We start from the raw sequence: 17,686 nt of genomic DNA on the forward strand, positions 1-17,686 counted from the left end.
CAGCTATGCACTTTCCGCATGGCAGCTTTAAGAGGCATATGCTCGAACATAAATGTTAGCACGTGTAAACTGCACGCTGACGACGACGGCGATGACGCCGACGACAACGACGACGATGACGACGACAACGTCAACGACGACGACGACAACGACGATGACGACGACGTTCGCAGTGACGACGACGAAGATGACGACGAGGACGACGACGACGACGACGACGACGACGACAACGACAACGACAACGACGTCAACGATAACGACGACGACGACGACGACAACGACGACGACGACGAGGACGACGACGTCAACGACGTTAGTATTGGCGAATAGTAATTCCCTAAATTACACGAAGCATTTCTCGTTTACCTCCGCTTTCCCGATTCCTTGCTTGATTAGGAGACGCAGATAGGTGTCATGGGCAAGCAGATCAAAAGGCGAGGATTTTTTTAATATCTTAAATTACTCGATAGGTGTTGTTTTCCGTAATTTACCGACGTCCAACTAACCTCTGCATCGTGCGCGTTCTCTTCTCTCGGCTGTCACTCCCCGAGATCAGGAACGATGTTTTATGTTTACATAATATGCACAATTTACATTCGCCTATCAGCTGGTATCTGCGTCGTGTGAGTGCAAGCATGCAGGCAGTCCACGAGGAAACCACGCAGTTGTGTATATATTTCATATTATGTCGTCCGCATGTCTTGATTGGCGTCTTGATTTACTAGCTGCGCGCGACTTCACTGATGCTGAAACCCCCGTCATGTATTATCTCTCTTTCTCTTTGCGCAGGTATTGATTGTTGACTGGAGGTCCGCTGCAGACGAAGCGCATTTACGAAACAAACGTAAGTAAGCCGTAACTAAATCCCGAGAAATTGTGAGGTTTTTTTTCGTGAAGAATCCGCGAAATCAGCAACGCGCGAATGAAGAAAGAGGCGAGTGTGCTCACAGTTGGCTTTGAAGTTATACAGTTGCGCTGGTTGCTAAGAAACGAAATTGTGGGAATGTTCGTATTTGTAATTTAAACCCACTGGCATCGGCCAGCTGTGCCAAACTGAGTAGTGACGCCATCCATCGATGAATATATTGTGAAATAACACACTTATTCTCTTCGTCAACGGTTATATTTGCAAATATATCTCACCACACGATATGCAAGATTTACGGCACAGCAATAACATTACCACGCAATGCAGACATACTCCATTTCGTTCATAAATCGGTACGTTCTAAACGTTCTAAATCTCTACGCTATGACTAGATAATGCGCAACTAATCACCAGAATAAAGAGGCCAGTATATGTAGGTGTGTGTATCCCTACCAGTATCTTCTCCACTGCGAAATTGTTCATCACTGCGAATACAGACAATATGCGCGCACGTGCACGTTGGTGTACGTACATAGCGATGGCTATATATCAAGAGTCCATAACAGAGACTCTATTATGGACTCTTGCTATACATGCTAGAAGCGTCTGTATTTACTACTAGCGTTTGTCCTATATATCAACGACTATATGAGGTGCGAAAGTTGATCTAATACCGCTCCGCGGAGAATCATTTATAGAAGCTGGGCGAGGCTACCAGTACTACGTGACAGTAGCCAGCCATTAAACACACAGTAAGGTGATTACGTGCATATACGGTGTGCGTGAGCGTACACCTGCCGTGCGAGCGACTTAATCTTCTAGTCGCCTGTAAAATCCTCCTCTTTTCGCCATCTTCAATCTGATTGATCGATAATTACTTACGCGTAGCGCACGTGATTCGGACGGGTTGAGGGGCCGTAATAGGAGTTGCGTCTCCTCTGCTGGCGTCCATGATAGCCTGATGGTCTGATGATATACACGCTGGGGATAGTACCTCCTTGACCATGGTAAGGTTTGATGTGACTACCTGCATTGGTGGGTCTGTGGGAACTGCCTCCATAGAAAGGTCTGGTGTGACTGCCTCCATATGATGGTCTGTGGAAACTGCCTCCATATGATGGTCTGTGGGAACTGCCTCCATATGATGGTCTGGTGGAACTCCCTCCATATGATGGCCTGTGGGAACTCCCTCCATAGCTGGGCCTGTAGTTGCTTCCTCCGATGTTTCCTCCATAATTTGGTCTCGTGTGGACAGAGTTGCCGAGCAATCCATAGAGATTACTCCCCTGCTGTCCCGTGTTATAGCTGCTGCTGCCGCTGTACGGTACATTGTAACCAGGCCGGTGTCCTCCCCCGCCGTACTGGCTGGCCGTCTGACTGGCGGAGGTCTGGTACCCACCGAGGGAAGCATGGGAGGCGGTGCCACCGAAGCCGGAGCTTTGCTGGTTGGCGCTGTACACGCTGCTAGGTCTGGTGTAGTCACGCCGTGAGTTCTGCCAGAAGGTTGCGCTTGCTGAGACCTGCGGCGATAACGCGTGTTAACCCCACAGAACTAGAATAGAATTCGATGTATCTAACTATCTAAGTATCTAATTTCTATTCTAGTTCTATGGTTAACCTCGGCGTTAGATGCGGATCTAGTGTAAGCGTGCGTGCGGGACTAACGCGTCCGCGAATATTGACACGCGCGAACATTTCACTCGCGAATAATACAGCCGCGAATATTGCTGACGTGGGAATTGCAAAGGCGAATATTGCAAACGTGGATATTCACGGGAGTGAATATTTCAGCGTGGAATTTTGCATCTGTAAATATTGTAGCCGTGGGGATAAGAGCTGAGAATATTGTAGTATAAGATATTCCAGTCGCGAATATTTGTAGTATTGGTTGTTCCAGTGAGGAATATTCCAGCTATTTTCACGGAGGAATAGGAAACTTACCATGAGCACACAGAAGAGCAGCGTAGTCGTTAATGTCGCCATCTTGGTTTTTCGAAACCAAAAGTACTTGCAGTAGGTCACCACCTGATAACTATAATGATAAAGCTGATATTAACGTACAATAATTTATTAAATAAAACAAACAAAATCAATAAATACGATCGGGGCTAAGTATGCGCAAAGTATGCAGCCATAGACTTTTATATAGTATTAGCATTCGATTTAATCACAGGCTTTATACCTTTAACGAATCAGTCGAATATAATCTATAATAATAATCTATATAAATATATAAGCTACAACTTATATTAGCTACTGAGTGCAATCTTACCTACCGGAGTCACGCAGAACTATAAACCGTCTAAGACTTGTCGATGTGAAAGCAGCGATTTTCGGCTCAACTTGCTACTCTTATAGCGAGTCAGGCGGACTAGGAGTCACGGTTGTCTGCACACGGCTGCTTGCGCGACCTTCACATTCTTGACACGATCCTTTCATAAGTCTTTCCATAAGTCTAAAACCGGCATAATTTGTCCAGGCGTCGCTCCGTATTTGCGCAGTTTGTAATCATAGGTCACGCATTGAGATGCGCTTTGTTTTTTTAACGTGAACCTATTTTCGTATTGATGTCGGAGGGATCGCAAACACATTACGCAAGGGCGTTCGTGGATGCGTGTTCGCAGCAGATCCGCTTGCATTGCTTGCGTTGCTTATCTATAGGCTCAGCGTTTATTTGCACAGTAGATTATAATTAGAAATATTTCCAATTTAAAGCCGCACTATGCGCATCCAAACGCTAATTTCTCCAGTACTAGACTAGCAAATACTTCTTGTCATGCATAATCACACTACCTTATGGCAAAATAAACTCTAGTTCCTCCCATTTCACTGCGCGTTTGCTTAAAACCCACAAGAAAGAGGTGCGAAATCTGGTAATCTGGGGCCAACGCTAAATTGTTTGCCAAACAATTTCGCCAAGAATCGGTTAGGTGACGTCACATGTTTTTATCTTTGCTACACCCGTACCGCTGTACCGCATCACCGCTGCACGCGGTTGCTTGGGAGAGCAACGCGAAACTGTCAACAACATCGGAGAATTTGAACAACATTGGAGGTATTTTCAAATGCCTTTTATAAGACAACGCGCAGGGAAATGGGAGGAACTAGAGTTTATTTTGTCATAAGGTAGTATGATTCTGCATGACACGAAGTATTTGCTAGTCTAGTACTGGAGAAATGAGCGTGTAGATGCGCATAGTGCGGCTTTAATGCTAGACGTAGGTGTGGCACGGCGTTCACAAATCTGGAGTGTCTACAAGAGATACTCGTGAGTCACGTGATTTGGCAGCGTCTGTGGATCCGCATCCCGGCCTTCACCCCGACATTCCAACACAAAGAGTAGGTAGTTATCCCAGCACGTCGCATCACCTACCCATCACGCTGACAGGAAAAATATTATCCAGCTGCTAGAGTCGTGATGCGGGGATTACTATACGCGTCCAGGCAACAGGAATCTAGAGTCTAAGTACAAAGAAAACGCCCACTCAACGTTGCTGCTACTATATATGTGACCTTAAGCTAGGAATCGTGGCGTTGGTAATTGCTGTTGTCGTAGTCCAGGTGTCTCGAGAAATAACGCTTCAATAACGCTTCACTCGGAATAGCTACTTTTTACCATACAAATGATGACTATTATAAACACGATTTGCGAGCTAATCTCAGTTTCGCCAAACCTCGTCGGAAATCGGCCAATAAAAACGATGCAACAAAGACCAGAAGCATATGTGTTTTATTACCCTTACTTGTAAGTAATGCAAGCGCCTACGACAGACCCCAAGATTGCACAATCATGTTGGCATTGGAAGTGCGATGCAGTCCTATCTTTTCACTAACGTAAACCGCATATTTTCTTCTGGGTTGTTAATTACTAGTATACTAGGGCGTCGTGAGGAAAACCTGCCGTGTTGGTTGTATATTCCTGCTGTTTCGCCTCCCGCAATGAATCATACAGAACTGGAACCAACTCGATCGCCATTATTTTGGTTGTAGGTATATATATCCCCAGCTGCCCCGTGCCTCCCGAAATAATCTCTCCAGAATCTACTCCAGGTCTGTATAAGCCGTCTGTGACTCCGGTATATTGTTCAGGATTCGGTCGATAATATATTGGTTTGTGTTCATCTTATATCTAGAAGCAGATTTGCCTTGCTATTGTGCCCACACTATTTTGGATATTTATACATAACGACGATGCGTAGCATTTCGTGTAAGCTCTGTTATTCTTCCGTGGTGTTTGCACCATATGACATGCGATTGACTTTTGAAATGAGGCAGTGTAGTTTTTCCGATTAAAGTTGGTTCTTGCCTACTTAATATTTTTTATCAGCTGATCTGAATTTTTATTTCTGGCGTGTAGATGCGGTGATACTCGCACTGGTTTTTATCAAGAGCGTATAAAGAAGGAGAGCGTACAACGGTAAAATTGCTGAAACCATGTTGCAGTATTAGTCGACATTAATAAACTTTTTCCTTTTATTTGACGATTCTTCTGGCAGTATTATTGATCAGCCGTCCCTACCTTGTTCATGATGAAACAAACCGTATGTTCCCTACGATGCCTATACGCCTGAGATAATGAGGGGGTGAAAATTCTGGTATTTTTCGCTGAACACGCGGCTAGAGCATTAGTCAGTATCTGGCATCACTTCTCCTCGAAGTGTTTATAAACTTCGCGTAAACCTTGCGTGTTTTCCGTCAATGAATTGACACAATGGAATGAAGTGACGTCTGTTATTGATTGCCATAGTTGTGACCTCCCCACTGTGCCACCTCACGCCCAGCTCCTCACGGCTGGCATGTATAGTAAACTCTGAGGCGATGTTCACAGGAGACGGCGAGGCTCGATGCGAACGTCGCGATGAAGAACGCAGCGCTCCTGAACGATGACACACGAGCGCTTTCGGCGTGTGTCGCTGTCCGCTCGCGAGCTTGAATTCAAAGTGCGGGCCCCCATGGAGGTTACTCAGCAGATTTCTAATCGCGAGCTATTAACAAGATACTGGTTAACGAATTAGCAGAGTCGAAATTTGATTCAAAATGAATTAGAAGTAAATGATGAATGAAAGCGTGCAAATAAAGTATGAAATCGGATTGCAGAAATTGACGTCAGAAATGTTAGATTCGCATCGCCAGCATTTTTCGTCGCACAATTCTGAAAAACAGCACCCCCGCCTCGCTGGCCGAACAGCCTTTGAAAACTTGCGGCCGCAAGTTCGCTCGCGCATCGCTCGCGCAGTGTCGTTCAGAAGGCGAACGCATAGCGAAAGCCGCTAGCGAGCGTTCGCTCTCCTGAACACGCCTCTGGTAGTATTACGTGACGTCAGCCGCACTATGGCGCTACACAGCGTGCTGACGAAGCAACACACAGTGGAAACACTTCGAGAGAGTGATGCAGTACTGACTAATGTCTAAGGTCGTGTTTCAGCCGAAAATACCAGATTTTCGCTCCGCCTCATTATCTCAGCGTCATGGCATCGTAGGGAACATGCGGTTTGTTTTATATGAACAAGGTATGGACAGCTGATCAATAATACTGCAAAGAATCGTCAAAATAAAACGGAAAAAAGTTTTATTAATTCGACTAATACTGCAACATGGTTTCAGCATTTTACCGTTGTACGCTCTCCTTCTTTATACGCTCTTGTTTTTATCCACCCGTCTCACTATCAGTCCGCGAGTAATGTTATGTGGGCATAAATAGTTAACTGGTGCTGTTTGTTATGTAGCGTGTATGTCGAAAAATCGTAAAATCAAAGCGTAAAATCGTGTTGCAACTACAGGTTACAAGTAAAAAGTAAAGTTAAACGCCAGAAAGATACAAATTTTAGAATATCCCTGTAACTTGCATGAGTGCGGCCATCATTGCACCAATGAGCAGTAGATAAACGTAAGGCACAAATCTAACATCTAATGTCACTATGGCAAAACCAGTCATTGTGCGAAATCTGACGTCAATTGTCGCAGTTTCATGACTGAAAGGGTAAATCATTGGTAAACCAGTGTGTAGTCCGGAGGAGTTTGTTTTATAATAAAAATAGTTTCTGTTCTTTAGGACAAGACATGTGTATTGTGTATTTGTATTGGTAGTGGAAGCGGTAGTTGCAGTCATAGTGGTAGAAGTAGAAACAGCTGCAAATATTTTTAAATAATAAACTACTAGAAAATCACAAAATCAAGTAGTATTTGTAATTACTGTAATTAATATAACTTTGATACACATTCCTTCCTCTCAATGAGATCCAACATAATCAGAATATATCATTTGCCTTTCATCCACGACGACGATAAAACTATATTTAATATATCGCAACACACGAGCTACGTATTATTGGCAATATTCTTGCATTCTCTATAACACAAGTCTTTATTGCTGCTTTAGTTCGAATTTCTATTAATGGTTATTGTGAATGCTACTGGTGCAGTTTGCTAGCGTATCTACGAGGTCATTCATAAAAGATGATAGCACTGAATTTAACTGTGTAAAGAAATTGTCGAAGACATTGTCATGTTTATCACCCCACACTGCGACACGATTTCCTCCTGTGTTCCTATTCCTCATGATTACTTCACCTCTCCTTCTATAATGCCCGTTGTTATTATTAATAATAGAGTCACTTTCGCCTCCTTCGCGGTTCACACCAGTGCGTTTTTCTTCGTTGTAGGGTTCTAGCACTGATTGATGTGGGTCATTCATTTCTTGTTTCAGCGCAATATCCTTGTTCGTGATAGGCGCACTACTGCCATCGTCAATTGCACTATCATCATCACTTTCCAATACGGTCATTTGATCCTCTTGAGATTGTTCATGGTCACCAGCTTCTTCATTTATCTTCTCATCCACCGTCACGTCGTCAAATACTCTACCTCGAGTAGGTGTGCTGTCTTCTTTGTTTGGAAGTGTGCCTTTGGTCGTAGTCAATCTGTCATCTGTTAGTGCAACATCGTCCCTGTTATTCGGAATTGGATGCGTTTCCTCTTTGACTTTCCTGGTTTCTTCACCTTCATCCTCGTCTTTTTTCTCAACTGCTTCTTCGTCTTGTTTGTCTGGCTTTTCACCCTCATTTTCATCATTTGAGTCTGGTTCCTTGTTTCCCCGTTCCTGAATCACCTTATTCGTATCATTTCTTTTTACTACTTCCTTTTCGTCGTCTTCTTGTTCTTGTTCTTGCTTTTCTTCTCCTCCTTCTACCCCCTGATCATATGCTTCATCTCTGTTGGTATTAGTCTTGTGGTCTACCGCCTTATCTTCCCTTTCCTGCTCAGCCGATGCTGGACCGTCTCCTATTGCTGCAGCCGCTGCATCCTGTTGTGGCTCGTCATTGACGTCATCTTGCTTATCTTTTACCTCTTCGTCTTCATTTTTCTTATTGTCAATCATAGCACCAATGCTATCAGCCTCCTTCTGTCCTTCATGCCCAGCCTTAGCAATACCATCTTCTTCCTCTTCCGATTCCTTTTGCTCTTCTTCTTTCTCTTCACGGTCCTTGTTTCCTTTTTCATTCGCGTCTACTTCGTCATCTTTCTCATCATCTTCGTATTCCTCACGTAGATTTAATTTATGGCTTACAGTTCCCTGAGCAGCCTTAGCAACACCGTCATCTTTTGTTACTTCCATTTCATCTTCTCCGTCTTCTTCTACTTCTTTTTCTACCTCGTCTTCTTCTATCTCTTCTTCTTCTTCTTCTTCTTCTTTTTCTTCCTCCTCTTCTCCTTCATTTTGCTCTTCTCCTTGTTCGTGTTCATCTTCTTCTTCGTCGTTTTTATTATTATCATGATGCTCTTCTACAATGTCTCCATCCCCTCCATCTTCATGATATCCATTCTTATTCATTGTAGTCACGCGTTTGTTTTCTATCGCCTCTCCTTCCTGATCATTGTTAGTCATACTATAAACTTCTGCTTTGGCCTTATTTTCTTCATCGTCATACTCCTCATTCTCTTTGGTAGTAGTGACGGGGTCAATTTCTTCGACACCCTTTTCCTGATCAGAAATAACCGTTACAGCTTCGTCCTCTATTTTTTCCTCTTCCTCTTCTTTCTCTTCGATTGCTTCTTTTGCTGTTTCTTTCTCTGCTTCCTCTTCCTCTTCCCTTTCATCTCCCTCGTCATTGCTGCCTTCTCCCTCACCATTCCTAGGTTCTTCATATACGTTTAATTCCTTGTTTTCCCGTTCCTGATGAGCATTATCCATACCATCATTCTTGGCCACTTCCATTTCCTTGTGTTCATCTTCTTCTTTCTCCTCTTCTTCCCCGTATTCTCCTTCTTCTTCTCCGTTATTTTGCTCTTCTCCTTGTTCGTATTCATCTTCTTCTACATCGTATCCACCCCCTCCATCTTTGTTTTGTCTATTCTCATTCATAGCTCTATAACTCGGCCCCTAATTGACCTAGCGCTACCAAACTTGCTATACTTACACATCTTGGGGGGAATGTGTGTCGCGTACCAAAACCAGGTCACTGCAGCTTTCATTTGATCTTGACCTTGATCATACTTCCTCTCCGCTCTATAACTCGGTTCCTAATTGACCTAGCGCGACCAAACTTGGTATACTTACGCATATTGGGGAGAAGGTGTGTCGCGTACCGAAACCAGGTCACTGCAACCTTTATTTGACATTGAGCTTGAGCTTGACCTTGACCTTGACCTTCATCATATTTCCCTTCCGCTCTATAACTCGGCCCCTAATTGACTTAGCGCGACCAAACTTCGTATACTTACACATCTTGGGGAGCACACGGGGGATACATGTAGTTGGCGACAACTGCCCTTTCTAGTTTCTACTGATAATCTGTATGTTTCGCCAGCTTATTTGCACGGACAATCAAAATCGTTATAGTAGGTGTAATAATTAAAGGTCTACTTACATATACTATACATAGTATGAAAGCTGTGATTGCACACGCTGCCAGCCGCCGCATGCTCATCTGTATAAGAAAACAAGAATCCACGATTAGCTATGATAAAAACAATTCATTGTGTGGTATATAGTAGTGAGTGCCCAACAACTGCATGGTATTAGCAATAACTAATGTACACAGGGGGCCGAGATACGTTAGCGAGATATGCGTTATGCCCTGCAGATCTAGAAATGACCCATTTATTCCTTTACGTCATACACGGTTAAGTGAAGATTCGTGTCATTGTATAGCTAGTACCTATTCTGGTCGTTATAGGCAGCTATTCCTATTTCCGACGGGAGCTGTTGATATAGCTCTGAAATTCTAATTCACTGAAGCAGCACATACGCACGCACACACATACACGCGCGCGCGCACGCACGCACGCACACACGCACGCGCGCGCGCACGCACGCACACACACACACACACGCGCGCGCGCACGCGCGCGCGCAAGCACTAATATTGTGACCCCACTAGTAAGGCGAATTCATGAATAAATCTCGTTCGGAAGGGAAGAAGAAATCCACATCTCATCACATGCGTTTCAATATTCGCATGCACGGTTTCAGCAATGGGAAAATTGGAGGCATATACTAAATTTGCCTAAAAATAATATCCTCATATTGCCTTTGCATTTAACAATATGTGGATACTGAGCGTGGAGCTCTGAAGCTTCTTGAAGCTTCTTCAACTTTCTGAAGTTTTTTTCATTCAAACTAACCATGCGCGTGCATTGCGTGCCATGATTTCTCAATGCTAATTCGTTAAACAGTGTTTACTCCTTGTTAGCGTGGCTCGATAATCCATTGTGAATCTTGTACGCAAGCTTAGTAGAATATTTCCTAGGATAATTTTAATTACAGGTTTATAATTTATCCTACGTTTTATAACCAACAATTTCCATTAAACTAATAATGACTTGCAATAGAAAAACCGATGGAATTATGATAATGCGATGAAGATAATTCGCTATACGTTGTTAGTGGACAACTAGCTGATCCCAGTAAAATTTGTTTCATTCGGGCTTCTCTCCCAGCGCATGTTCGTAATTACATATAGGACAACTAATGTCTACATATTATTCACTTACTTGGTAGATCAGTAGTCAAAATGCGTTCGTCGTCTCTCGTGTGAAGTCTACATAAACGCCAGTCTTCTCTCGCTGATGCTATTACTTCGCCAGTGCATATAATTGTGCGCGTGTAGAGTGCGTATGCGCGTGAGCGTGTGCGGCGGAGGAGGACGGCTAAACTATGTAAGCCTGCCTTGATCAGTCCTTATATATGCAAGCGGAGTAGTACAATTGGCATGCAGGTCATGAGAGCAGACAAGCGGGTTTCCATCCATCCATGATCAGTAAGCAGCAGACACGTATACATGCTTGTGCAAAATCCTGTTTTCACGCAAGAATTAGCAGCTATTAGCCGTGTTATAGTGTCTTTTAGAAATCAGCACAGTGTGGGCCAACACACACACGCACACACACACACGCACACACGCGCACGCACGCACGCACGCACACACACATAAATATATATATATATATATATATATATATATATATAACGAGAGAGAATGAGAACGAGTTCAAAGGTATTTATGGGTTCCAATTTGTCATGGGTAGGGTTAAACGGCATGGTTATTTTCGAATTATTTAGCTGGTGACAGTGAAGAGCATTTCTACTCAGGAAAGTCATTTAGCTTGGCATTAAGGGTAAACTCTCGTTACATACCTTGATATGCTATACACGCAAAATGTCTCGTCCTATGTCACTATGTGACGTGGACACGTTCTCATCGTCTTTATGATGACCTTCCCACTGTATAAGGACGTGATTAAAATTCAATGGCGAACATTATAAATAATGCTATTTCAGTGACATTCTTTCTCTGTGAGCTTCCTTTATGATTTTAGTAATTAGTTGTATATTTGCACATTAAACACGAGTAATACGCACCTAATTACAACAACGGAGTTGACGTGGTGTAAAATTTATAGTGCGGGAAGGGAAAGACATAAAGTTGGTCGAAAGAGAAAAACGTGTGTGGAGACGAAAAAGGAGAGCCAGTGTGATGATTATAAGAGAGAGAAGAGAGAGAGAGATAAAGAAAGAGGAGCGAGAGAAATAAAGATAGAGAGGGAGAGAGAGATGCAGAAAGAAAGAAGGGAACGCGAAAGCGAGAGAGAGAGAGCGGGGGGAAGAGAAAGAGAAAGAGAGAGCGAAAGAGAGAGAGAAAGGGGAAGAGAAAGAGAAAGAGAAAGAGAAAGAGAGAGAGAGAGAGAGAGAGAGAGAGAGAGAGAGAGAGATGGAGATAGAGGGGGAAGAGAGAGGGAGAGAGAGGGGTAAGAGAAAGAGAGAGTAGGAGAATAGAGGTGTAACTCATTAACATGTGCCTCATACTACACTAAACGGTCTAACGAATGCATTGTACAAGTGAAACTGGTTTTACTACGTTTCTTCATTTTTTCAATGGCCTTCTATATGCCAAGCAGGCACCTCCTAACATGATATACCTGATAACACGATAACCTGATATACATGACAACCGGTTGCACCACGTTTGTTGAGCCTTTTAGCTCCCCTGTGTGCAAAAATGTACCTGCTGACATGATACAAAGACAATACATCGGACAAAAAATGTCGAATGGCTGAAGTATGTGATGAAATTATAGACATAGTGCGAGCTCGCCTTTTACTTGCGAAATAGGAAGAAGTGTAGAAATTTCGGATGAGAGGTCCTTAATCGTGTATTCTATATTCAGGTTAGAGGTAGAATTGAAGCGGCGTGCTTGTTGATGTATCGGGTTATATTATGCGATAGGTCATATAGGTCATGTAGATCATATATGTCATATAGGTCATGCATATAAGTCTTATAGATCATATAGTTCATGTAGATTATATATGACATATAGGTCTTATAGATCATATAGTTCATGTAGATTATATATGACATATAGGTCTTATAGATCATATAGTTCATGTAGATTATATATGACATATAGATCATATAGTTCATTTAGATTATTTACGAAATATAGGTCTTAAAGGTCTTATAAGTCATATAGGCGATAGGTTATATTAAGCGACATGTCAACGCCAGGAGAATGAGTGGAAGAGTTGATACTCCCTGAAGTATTGAGTGTCGCTGCGTGCTCGATTCGTGCGAACCAGTGATAGTCCACGCGGCATCAAATGTTGCAAAACTGAGTCATTCACCGTGAAAAAAGGTAAAATGACGCGAGTTTCATGCGATAATAAACTGCCAGGAATAATGCGTGATAACGCACACGCAGCAAACGCCCCCATCTACACATCGTGATTAAAAGAAAGATGGCGTTCATATACGGACTGCATGCAAATTCGTTAAGACTCTCTACCATGGTAGCAACGTCTCTTGTTCTACCAAATGTTCAAGGTTTAGCCTAGTAAACCCCTTTCGTTGTGCAGTAATGATAACAAAAATTTATCTAAATTATAGAGCGTGAACGCCGCGTGCATAATTTGTCTGGTTGACTGAACGAAACGTGAATTATAAGATGATAGGATTAGGCTAGAGGTATAATTTCTTTGAAATGTTTCCTCTATAGTTATGTAACTGTTGTAATTCTGGCAATAATTAACTTAAAGTACTTAGCTGGCCATAATTGGCTAACGATAATTAAGGTTAATAAGTTAGTGAACATTCGTCGCGATAACCTCATATTATATTTAGTCATCATTAGCTCATCTGACATAGTCAGATGCAGCTTGTAGAATCGCATGAGCGTCCGGCCGTCCGTCCGTCCGTCAACAGTTGGGCTTGTACGGTCACGATATTCGGGACGTGGGGGGGTAATCCGAAAACGAGTTGGGATGTCGAAGCTGGGGGTCAAAGGTCAAGGGTCAAGAGGTGTAAGAGAAGGGGGAATATTCCTTCCTTAACTTAAGGTATAGGTAGGAAATGCAGAATTGCGGCACAAATCTAAACGGTGATCTAAAAGCTCGTGATAGTCGGTGTATAGCATCATGGTAGGAAAAGCCATCACTGTACCGAAATTGAAGGTCACAGGTTAAAGGTCAATGGGGCACAGGGCAGATTTTAGACATTTTCTGAGGACATGGTCTGACGGAGCGATTGAAAAACTTTTTTGTTTCAGCGGTGACATCTTTTTCTTTTTCTTCTTCTTCTTCGTCTTCTTCTTCAGCTGCCTCTTCTTCGCCTACTTCTTCTGTATCTCCGTCTTTTTCCCCTTCATCTTCCTCTTCTGCATAGGCACCATCCCCTTCACCTTCATATTTCTCATTCTCATTCATAGTAGTCACGCGTTTGTTTTCTATCGCCTCTCCTTCCTGATTAGTCTTAGTCATACTATAGATTTTTTCTTCACCCTCGTTCCCTTTGCCATCATATTCTTCATTCTCCTTGGTATTTGTGCTGGGGACTACTTCTATGCCTTCCGTTTGCTGATTAGCTTTAACCATTACAAGTTCTTTGTCTATTTCCTCGCCGTCTTCCTTATTTTCCCTATATTCTTCCTCTTGTGCTGCCTCTTCCTCTTTCCCTTCGCCTTCCTCGTTTTCTCTGTCGTCTCCCCCAGTAGGCGTAGATATGTCATGTGCATCTAATTCCTCGTTTTTGCGTTCCTCCTGAGTATTATCTATACCATCGTATTTTTCTACTTCGATTTTTTCTTCTTCGTCTTCTTCTGTCTCTTCATCATCATATTTTTCTTGATGCTCGTCTTCTTCTTTTTTTTCTTCTTCCTCTTCGCTGTCTTCCTCACCTTCCTTTAGTTTGTCTTCCTCATTTCCCCTTTCTCTACCTTCATAATTTTTGTTCTCGTTCATAATAGCCACGCCCTCGGACTCTTCTTCTGGATTAGTCTCAGTCATGACATAACCTTCTTCTTCTCCCTCCATCTTGATGACCTTATAACCCTCATTCTCATTCCTATCCCTCACAGAGTCGATTTTCCTGTCTCTCCTTTCTTGATCAGCATTACCCATACTATCTTCTTCTTCTTCTTCTTTTTCTTCTCCTTCTTCATATTTGCCTTCTTCTCCTCCTTCTTCGTCATTTTTCTCTTGTCTTTTATTTTCTTGTGCGTCTTTCTCCCCTTCTTCCTGTTCGTCGTCATTGTTTTCATTTTCTTCACCTTCATGTTTTCCATTCTCAGTCATAGTAGTTATTGGTTTGGCTTCTATGTTCTCATCTTTCTGCTCGGTCTTAGTCATACTATGATCGTCCTCCCTTTCCTCTTCTTCGCCTTTATATTCCTCCTTGTCATTTGTAATAGTTCTTAGACCTACTTCCTTGTATTCCCGTGCCTGTATGACACCATCTTCATCTTCATGTTCTCTATATTCTTTCGTATTAGGAATGGACTGTCGCTCGCCACTTTCTGTGCCCTCAATTGTCATAACAACACGAGCATGTCTATCGTCATTATGGTTAACTTCACCACTATCTCCCGCCGTGTAGTTGTATTTAACTTCTGCACCTGCATCGCCTTGCCTATGGTAACTAGTTGCATCATCATTATGATTATGTCCAGTATACGGGTAAGTAGTCTCGTTATCCCTATCGCCGTGTGCAGTATAATTAGCCATGCTAATCTTATTGCCATGTCGAATGGATATAACATCACTACTGTCATTGCTATATCTAGTATAGTTAGTGTCAATATCCCTGCTATAATGTACAGTTTCTTTGCGGCCCTCCTCTTCATTATCTTTGCTATCCGTGTTTTCTGATGCTTTTCCACGACTACCTTCGCTCCTGCCGTAGTTGTATGTACCATTGCCGCCGTACCTGCTGGACTCACTACCGCTATCTTCTCCTGTCGTCCCTGATTCTCGTGTCATCCATCATCTTCTCTTGTGTTTTCTTCAGCTTCTTCTTCAGCTGTCTTCCTCACACTTCGCTTTAGTTTGTCTTCCATCACCTTTTCGTGTGTGTGTACTTTCATAAATTTTGTGTTTCTCGTTCATGATAGTCACGTCTCTGCGGACTCTTCTTCTGATTTGTCTCGGTCAGTGTACATAACCTTCTCTTTCCTCCAATCCTTGTGATGACCTATAACCCTCATTCTCATTGCTCATCTCCTCACAGAGTCGAATTTTCCTGTCTCTCCTGCTTCTTGATTCAGCATTACGCCATACTAATATTCTTCTTCTGTCGTCTTCTGTCTTGGCTTCATATTTGCCTTCTTCTTCTTCCTCCTTCTTCGTCATTTTTCTCTTGTCTCTTTATTTTCCTGTGCGTCTTTCTCAGCCTTCTTCGTCTGTCGTCGTCGTCTATTGTTTTCATTTTCTTTCACCTTCACTGTTTTTCCATTCTCAGTTCATCAGTATTGTTGGTTTGGCTTCTATGTTCTCATCTTTTCTGCTCGGTCTTTGTCATACATGATTCGTCCTCCCTGTTCCATGCTTCTTCGCTTTAATATTCCTCCATGTCATTTGTAATAGTCTTCTATAGAAACCTACTTCCTTGTTATTCCCGTGCCTGTATGACACCAATCCTTCATCTTCATGTTCTTTAAATATTTCTTCGTATTAGGGGAATGGCTGTCGCTCGCAGCACTTTCCTGTGGGCCCTCAATTGTCAATAACCAACACGAGCATGGTCTAAATCGTCATTATGGTTAACTTCACCACTATCTCTCCGCCGTGGTAGTGTGTATTTAACTTATCTGCCACCTGCATCGCCCATTGCCTATGTAAGCTAGTTGGTCATCATAATTATGATTAAATGTCGCAGTATACCGGGTACAGTAGTCTCGTTATCGCCTCATCGCCGTGTGCAGTAATAATTAGCCATGCTAATTCTATTGGCATGTCGTAATGGATATAACATAGCCACTGTCATTGCATTATCTAGTATAAGTTAGTGTCAATATCCCTGCTATAGCAGTACAGTTTCTTTGCGCCGCCGCTCCTCGTTCATTATCTTTGCTATCCGGTGTTTTCTGATGACTTTGTCCACGACTACCTTCGCTTCCCGCCGTAGTTGTATGTACATTGGCCGCCCGTAGCCTGCTGGACTCACTACCGCTATCTTCTTCTGCTATGACGTCTGTGTAATTTATTGTGACTATGTCCGGTTTCGTGAATCGACGTAGTTCTTCGATGGGTGGATAGGTGGCGCCTCTACCGAGATTCTCTCGACTACCAGTACTGTTCCCCCTCGCGGGGAATATTCTCTTGTCAGGCATCATGACGGGAGCCGTCTGAATCTCATTTCTGGAAAAAAAATTGAGCAGATGATATCATCGTACGCGAAAAGGCTTAGTGCTGCATTAGTCTGACTGCGTGGCTGCCATCGAGCCCTTGTTGGCGCAGCCATAGAGATGTTTGAAGTCAGTTTACGAGCGAATTGCGTGTCTAGTTGTGATGGTTAGAGCTTTCATCACAGGATTATATCACCGGCTCCTTTTCGCACATACGTAATTGGTTTTGCTTCTCGATTATCTTCTGCATCCGTTCTTTACACTGACTAACAAACAACGCGTCTGACATGGCCGCATGCATTTCTTGTATAATCTGATATCGCCCCCCGCGACGGAAGTCGTGCGGGGATCACTATGGTTTCATATCTGCCCCAGCTGCCGCCGCTGCGCCGCAGACAATTCCCTCCCGCGTCTATTATACTGCCGACTCCTATTCAGCCTACTCGCTAACGCTAAAGACTTGGTTATATTCTTACACATCTTCAGGGCCGAAGGTAAGCACGCGTACCAAACCACAAGGTTCACTGCGACTTTATTTGACCTTTACATTGACCTTGGATCATATTCGCCCTTCCACTCTTCGTAATCGGCCGCCCTAAATCTGACCTAGCGCTACAACTTGGTATTACTTACAGCCCATCTGGAGAAGTGAGCAAGAGCGTATCAAAAACCAGGTCTACTGCGACGCTTTATTGAACCTTT

The 17,686-nt window shown here is 43.1% G+C and overlaps 2 protein-coding genes across 3 annotated transcripts; both read right to left on the bottom strand.

The window, feature by feature from the left end:
* Window positions 1-1,104: 1,104 nt before the first annotated feature.
* Window positions 1,105-3,456, bottom strand: LOC106821160 (TATA-binding protein-associated factor 2N-like). Of its 2 annotated transcripts, none has more exons than XM_014825850.1 (3): window positions 3,145-3,456; window positions 2,810-2,900; window positions 1,105-2,388 (listed from the first exon to the last, which is right to left on the bottom strand). In XM_014825850.1, exons 2-3 carry the CDS (start codon window positions 2,849-2,851, stop codon window positions 1,747-1,749), a joined length of 684 nt encoding a protein of 227 aa, XP_014681336.1. In that variant the 5' UTR covers window positions 2,852-2,900; window positions 3,145-3,456; the 3' UTR covers window positions 1,105-1,746. The 2 variants fall into 2 exon arrangements, with proteins under 2 accessions (XP_014681336.1, XP_014681335.1); XM_014825849.1 differs by having other exon boundaries at window positions 3,141-3,456.
* Window positions 3,457-6,533: 3,077 nt separating this feature from the next.
* On the bottom strand, window positions 6,534-15,689 carry LOC106821157 (spore wall protein 2-like). The gene is made up of 2 exons (XM_014825846.1): window positions 13,929-15,689; window positions 6,534-9,248 (listed from the first exon to the last, which is right to left on the bottom strand). The coding sequence occupies exons 1-2, from the start codon at window positions 15,618-15,620 to the stop codon at window positions 7,260-7,262; spliced, it is 3,681 nt and encodes a 1,226-aa protein (XP_014681332.1). The 5' UTR covers window positions 15,621-15,689; the 3' UTR covers window positions 6,534-7,259.
* Window positions 15,690-17,686: the final 1,997 nt, after the last annotated feature.

The sequence above is a fragment of the Priapulus caudatus genome, unplaced genomic scaffold (assembly GCF_000485595.1).
Source record: "Priapulus caudatus unplaced genomic scaffold, Priapulus_caudatus-5.0.1 Scaffold61, whole genome shotgun sequence".
Classification (NCBI taxonomy): domain Eukaryota; kingdom Metazoa; phylum Priapulida; class Priapulimorpha; order Priapulimorphida; family Priapulidae; genus Priapulus; species Priapulus caudatus.

What these genes read in the sequence shown, in the direction of transcription:
- LOC106821160 (XM_014825850.1), bottom strand. Translation starts at nt 2,851, where the DNA reads ATGGCGACATTAACGACTACGCTGCTCTTCTGTGTGCTCATG. An exon ending in TGCTCTTCTGTGTGCTCATG is followed by an intron (nt 2,389 to 2,809) that starts GTAAGTTTCCTA and finishes TTATCGCCGCAG; the next exon opens with GTCTCAGCAAGCGCAACCTT.
- LOC106821157 (XM_014825846.1), bottom strand. Translation starts at nt 15,620, where the DNA reads ATGACACGAGAATCAGGGACGACAGGAGAAGATAGCGGTAGTGAGTCC. An exon ending in ACGAAGAAGAAGAAGAAAAA is followed by an intron (nt 9,249 to 13,928) that starts GAAAAAGATGTC and finishes TAGGTCAATTAG; the next exon opens with GGGCCGAGTTATAGAGCTAT.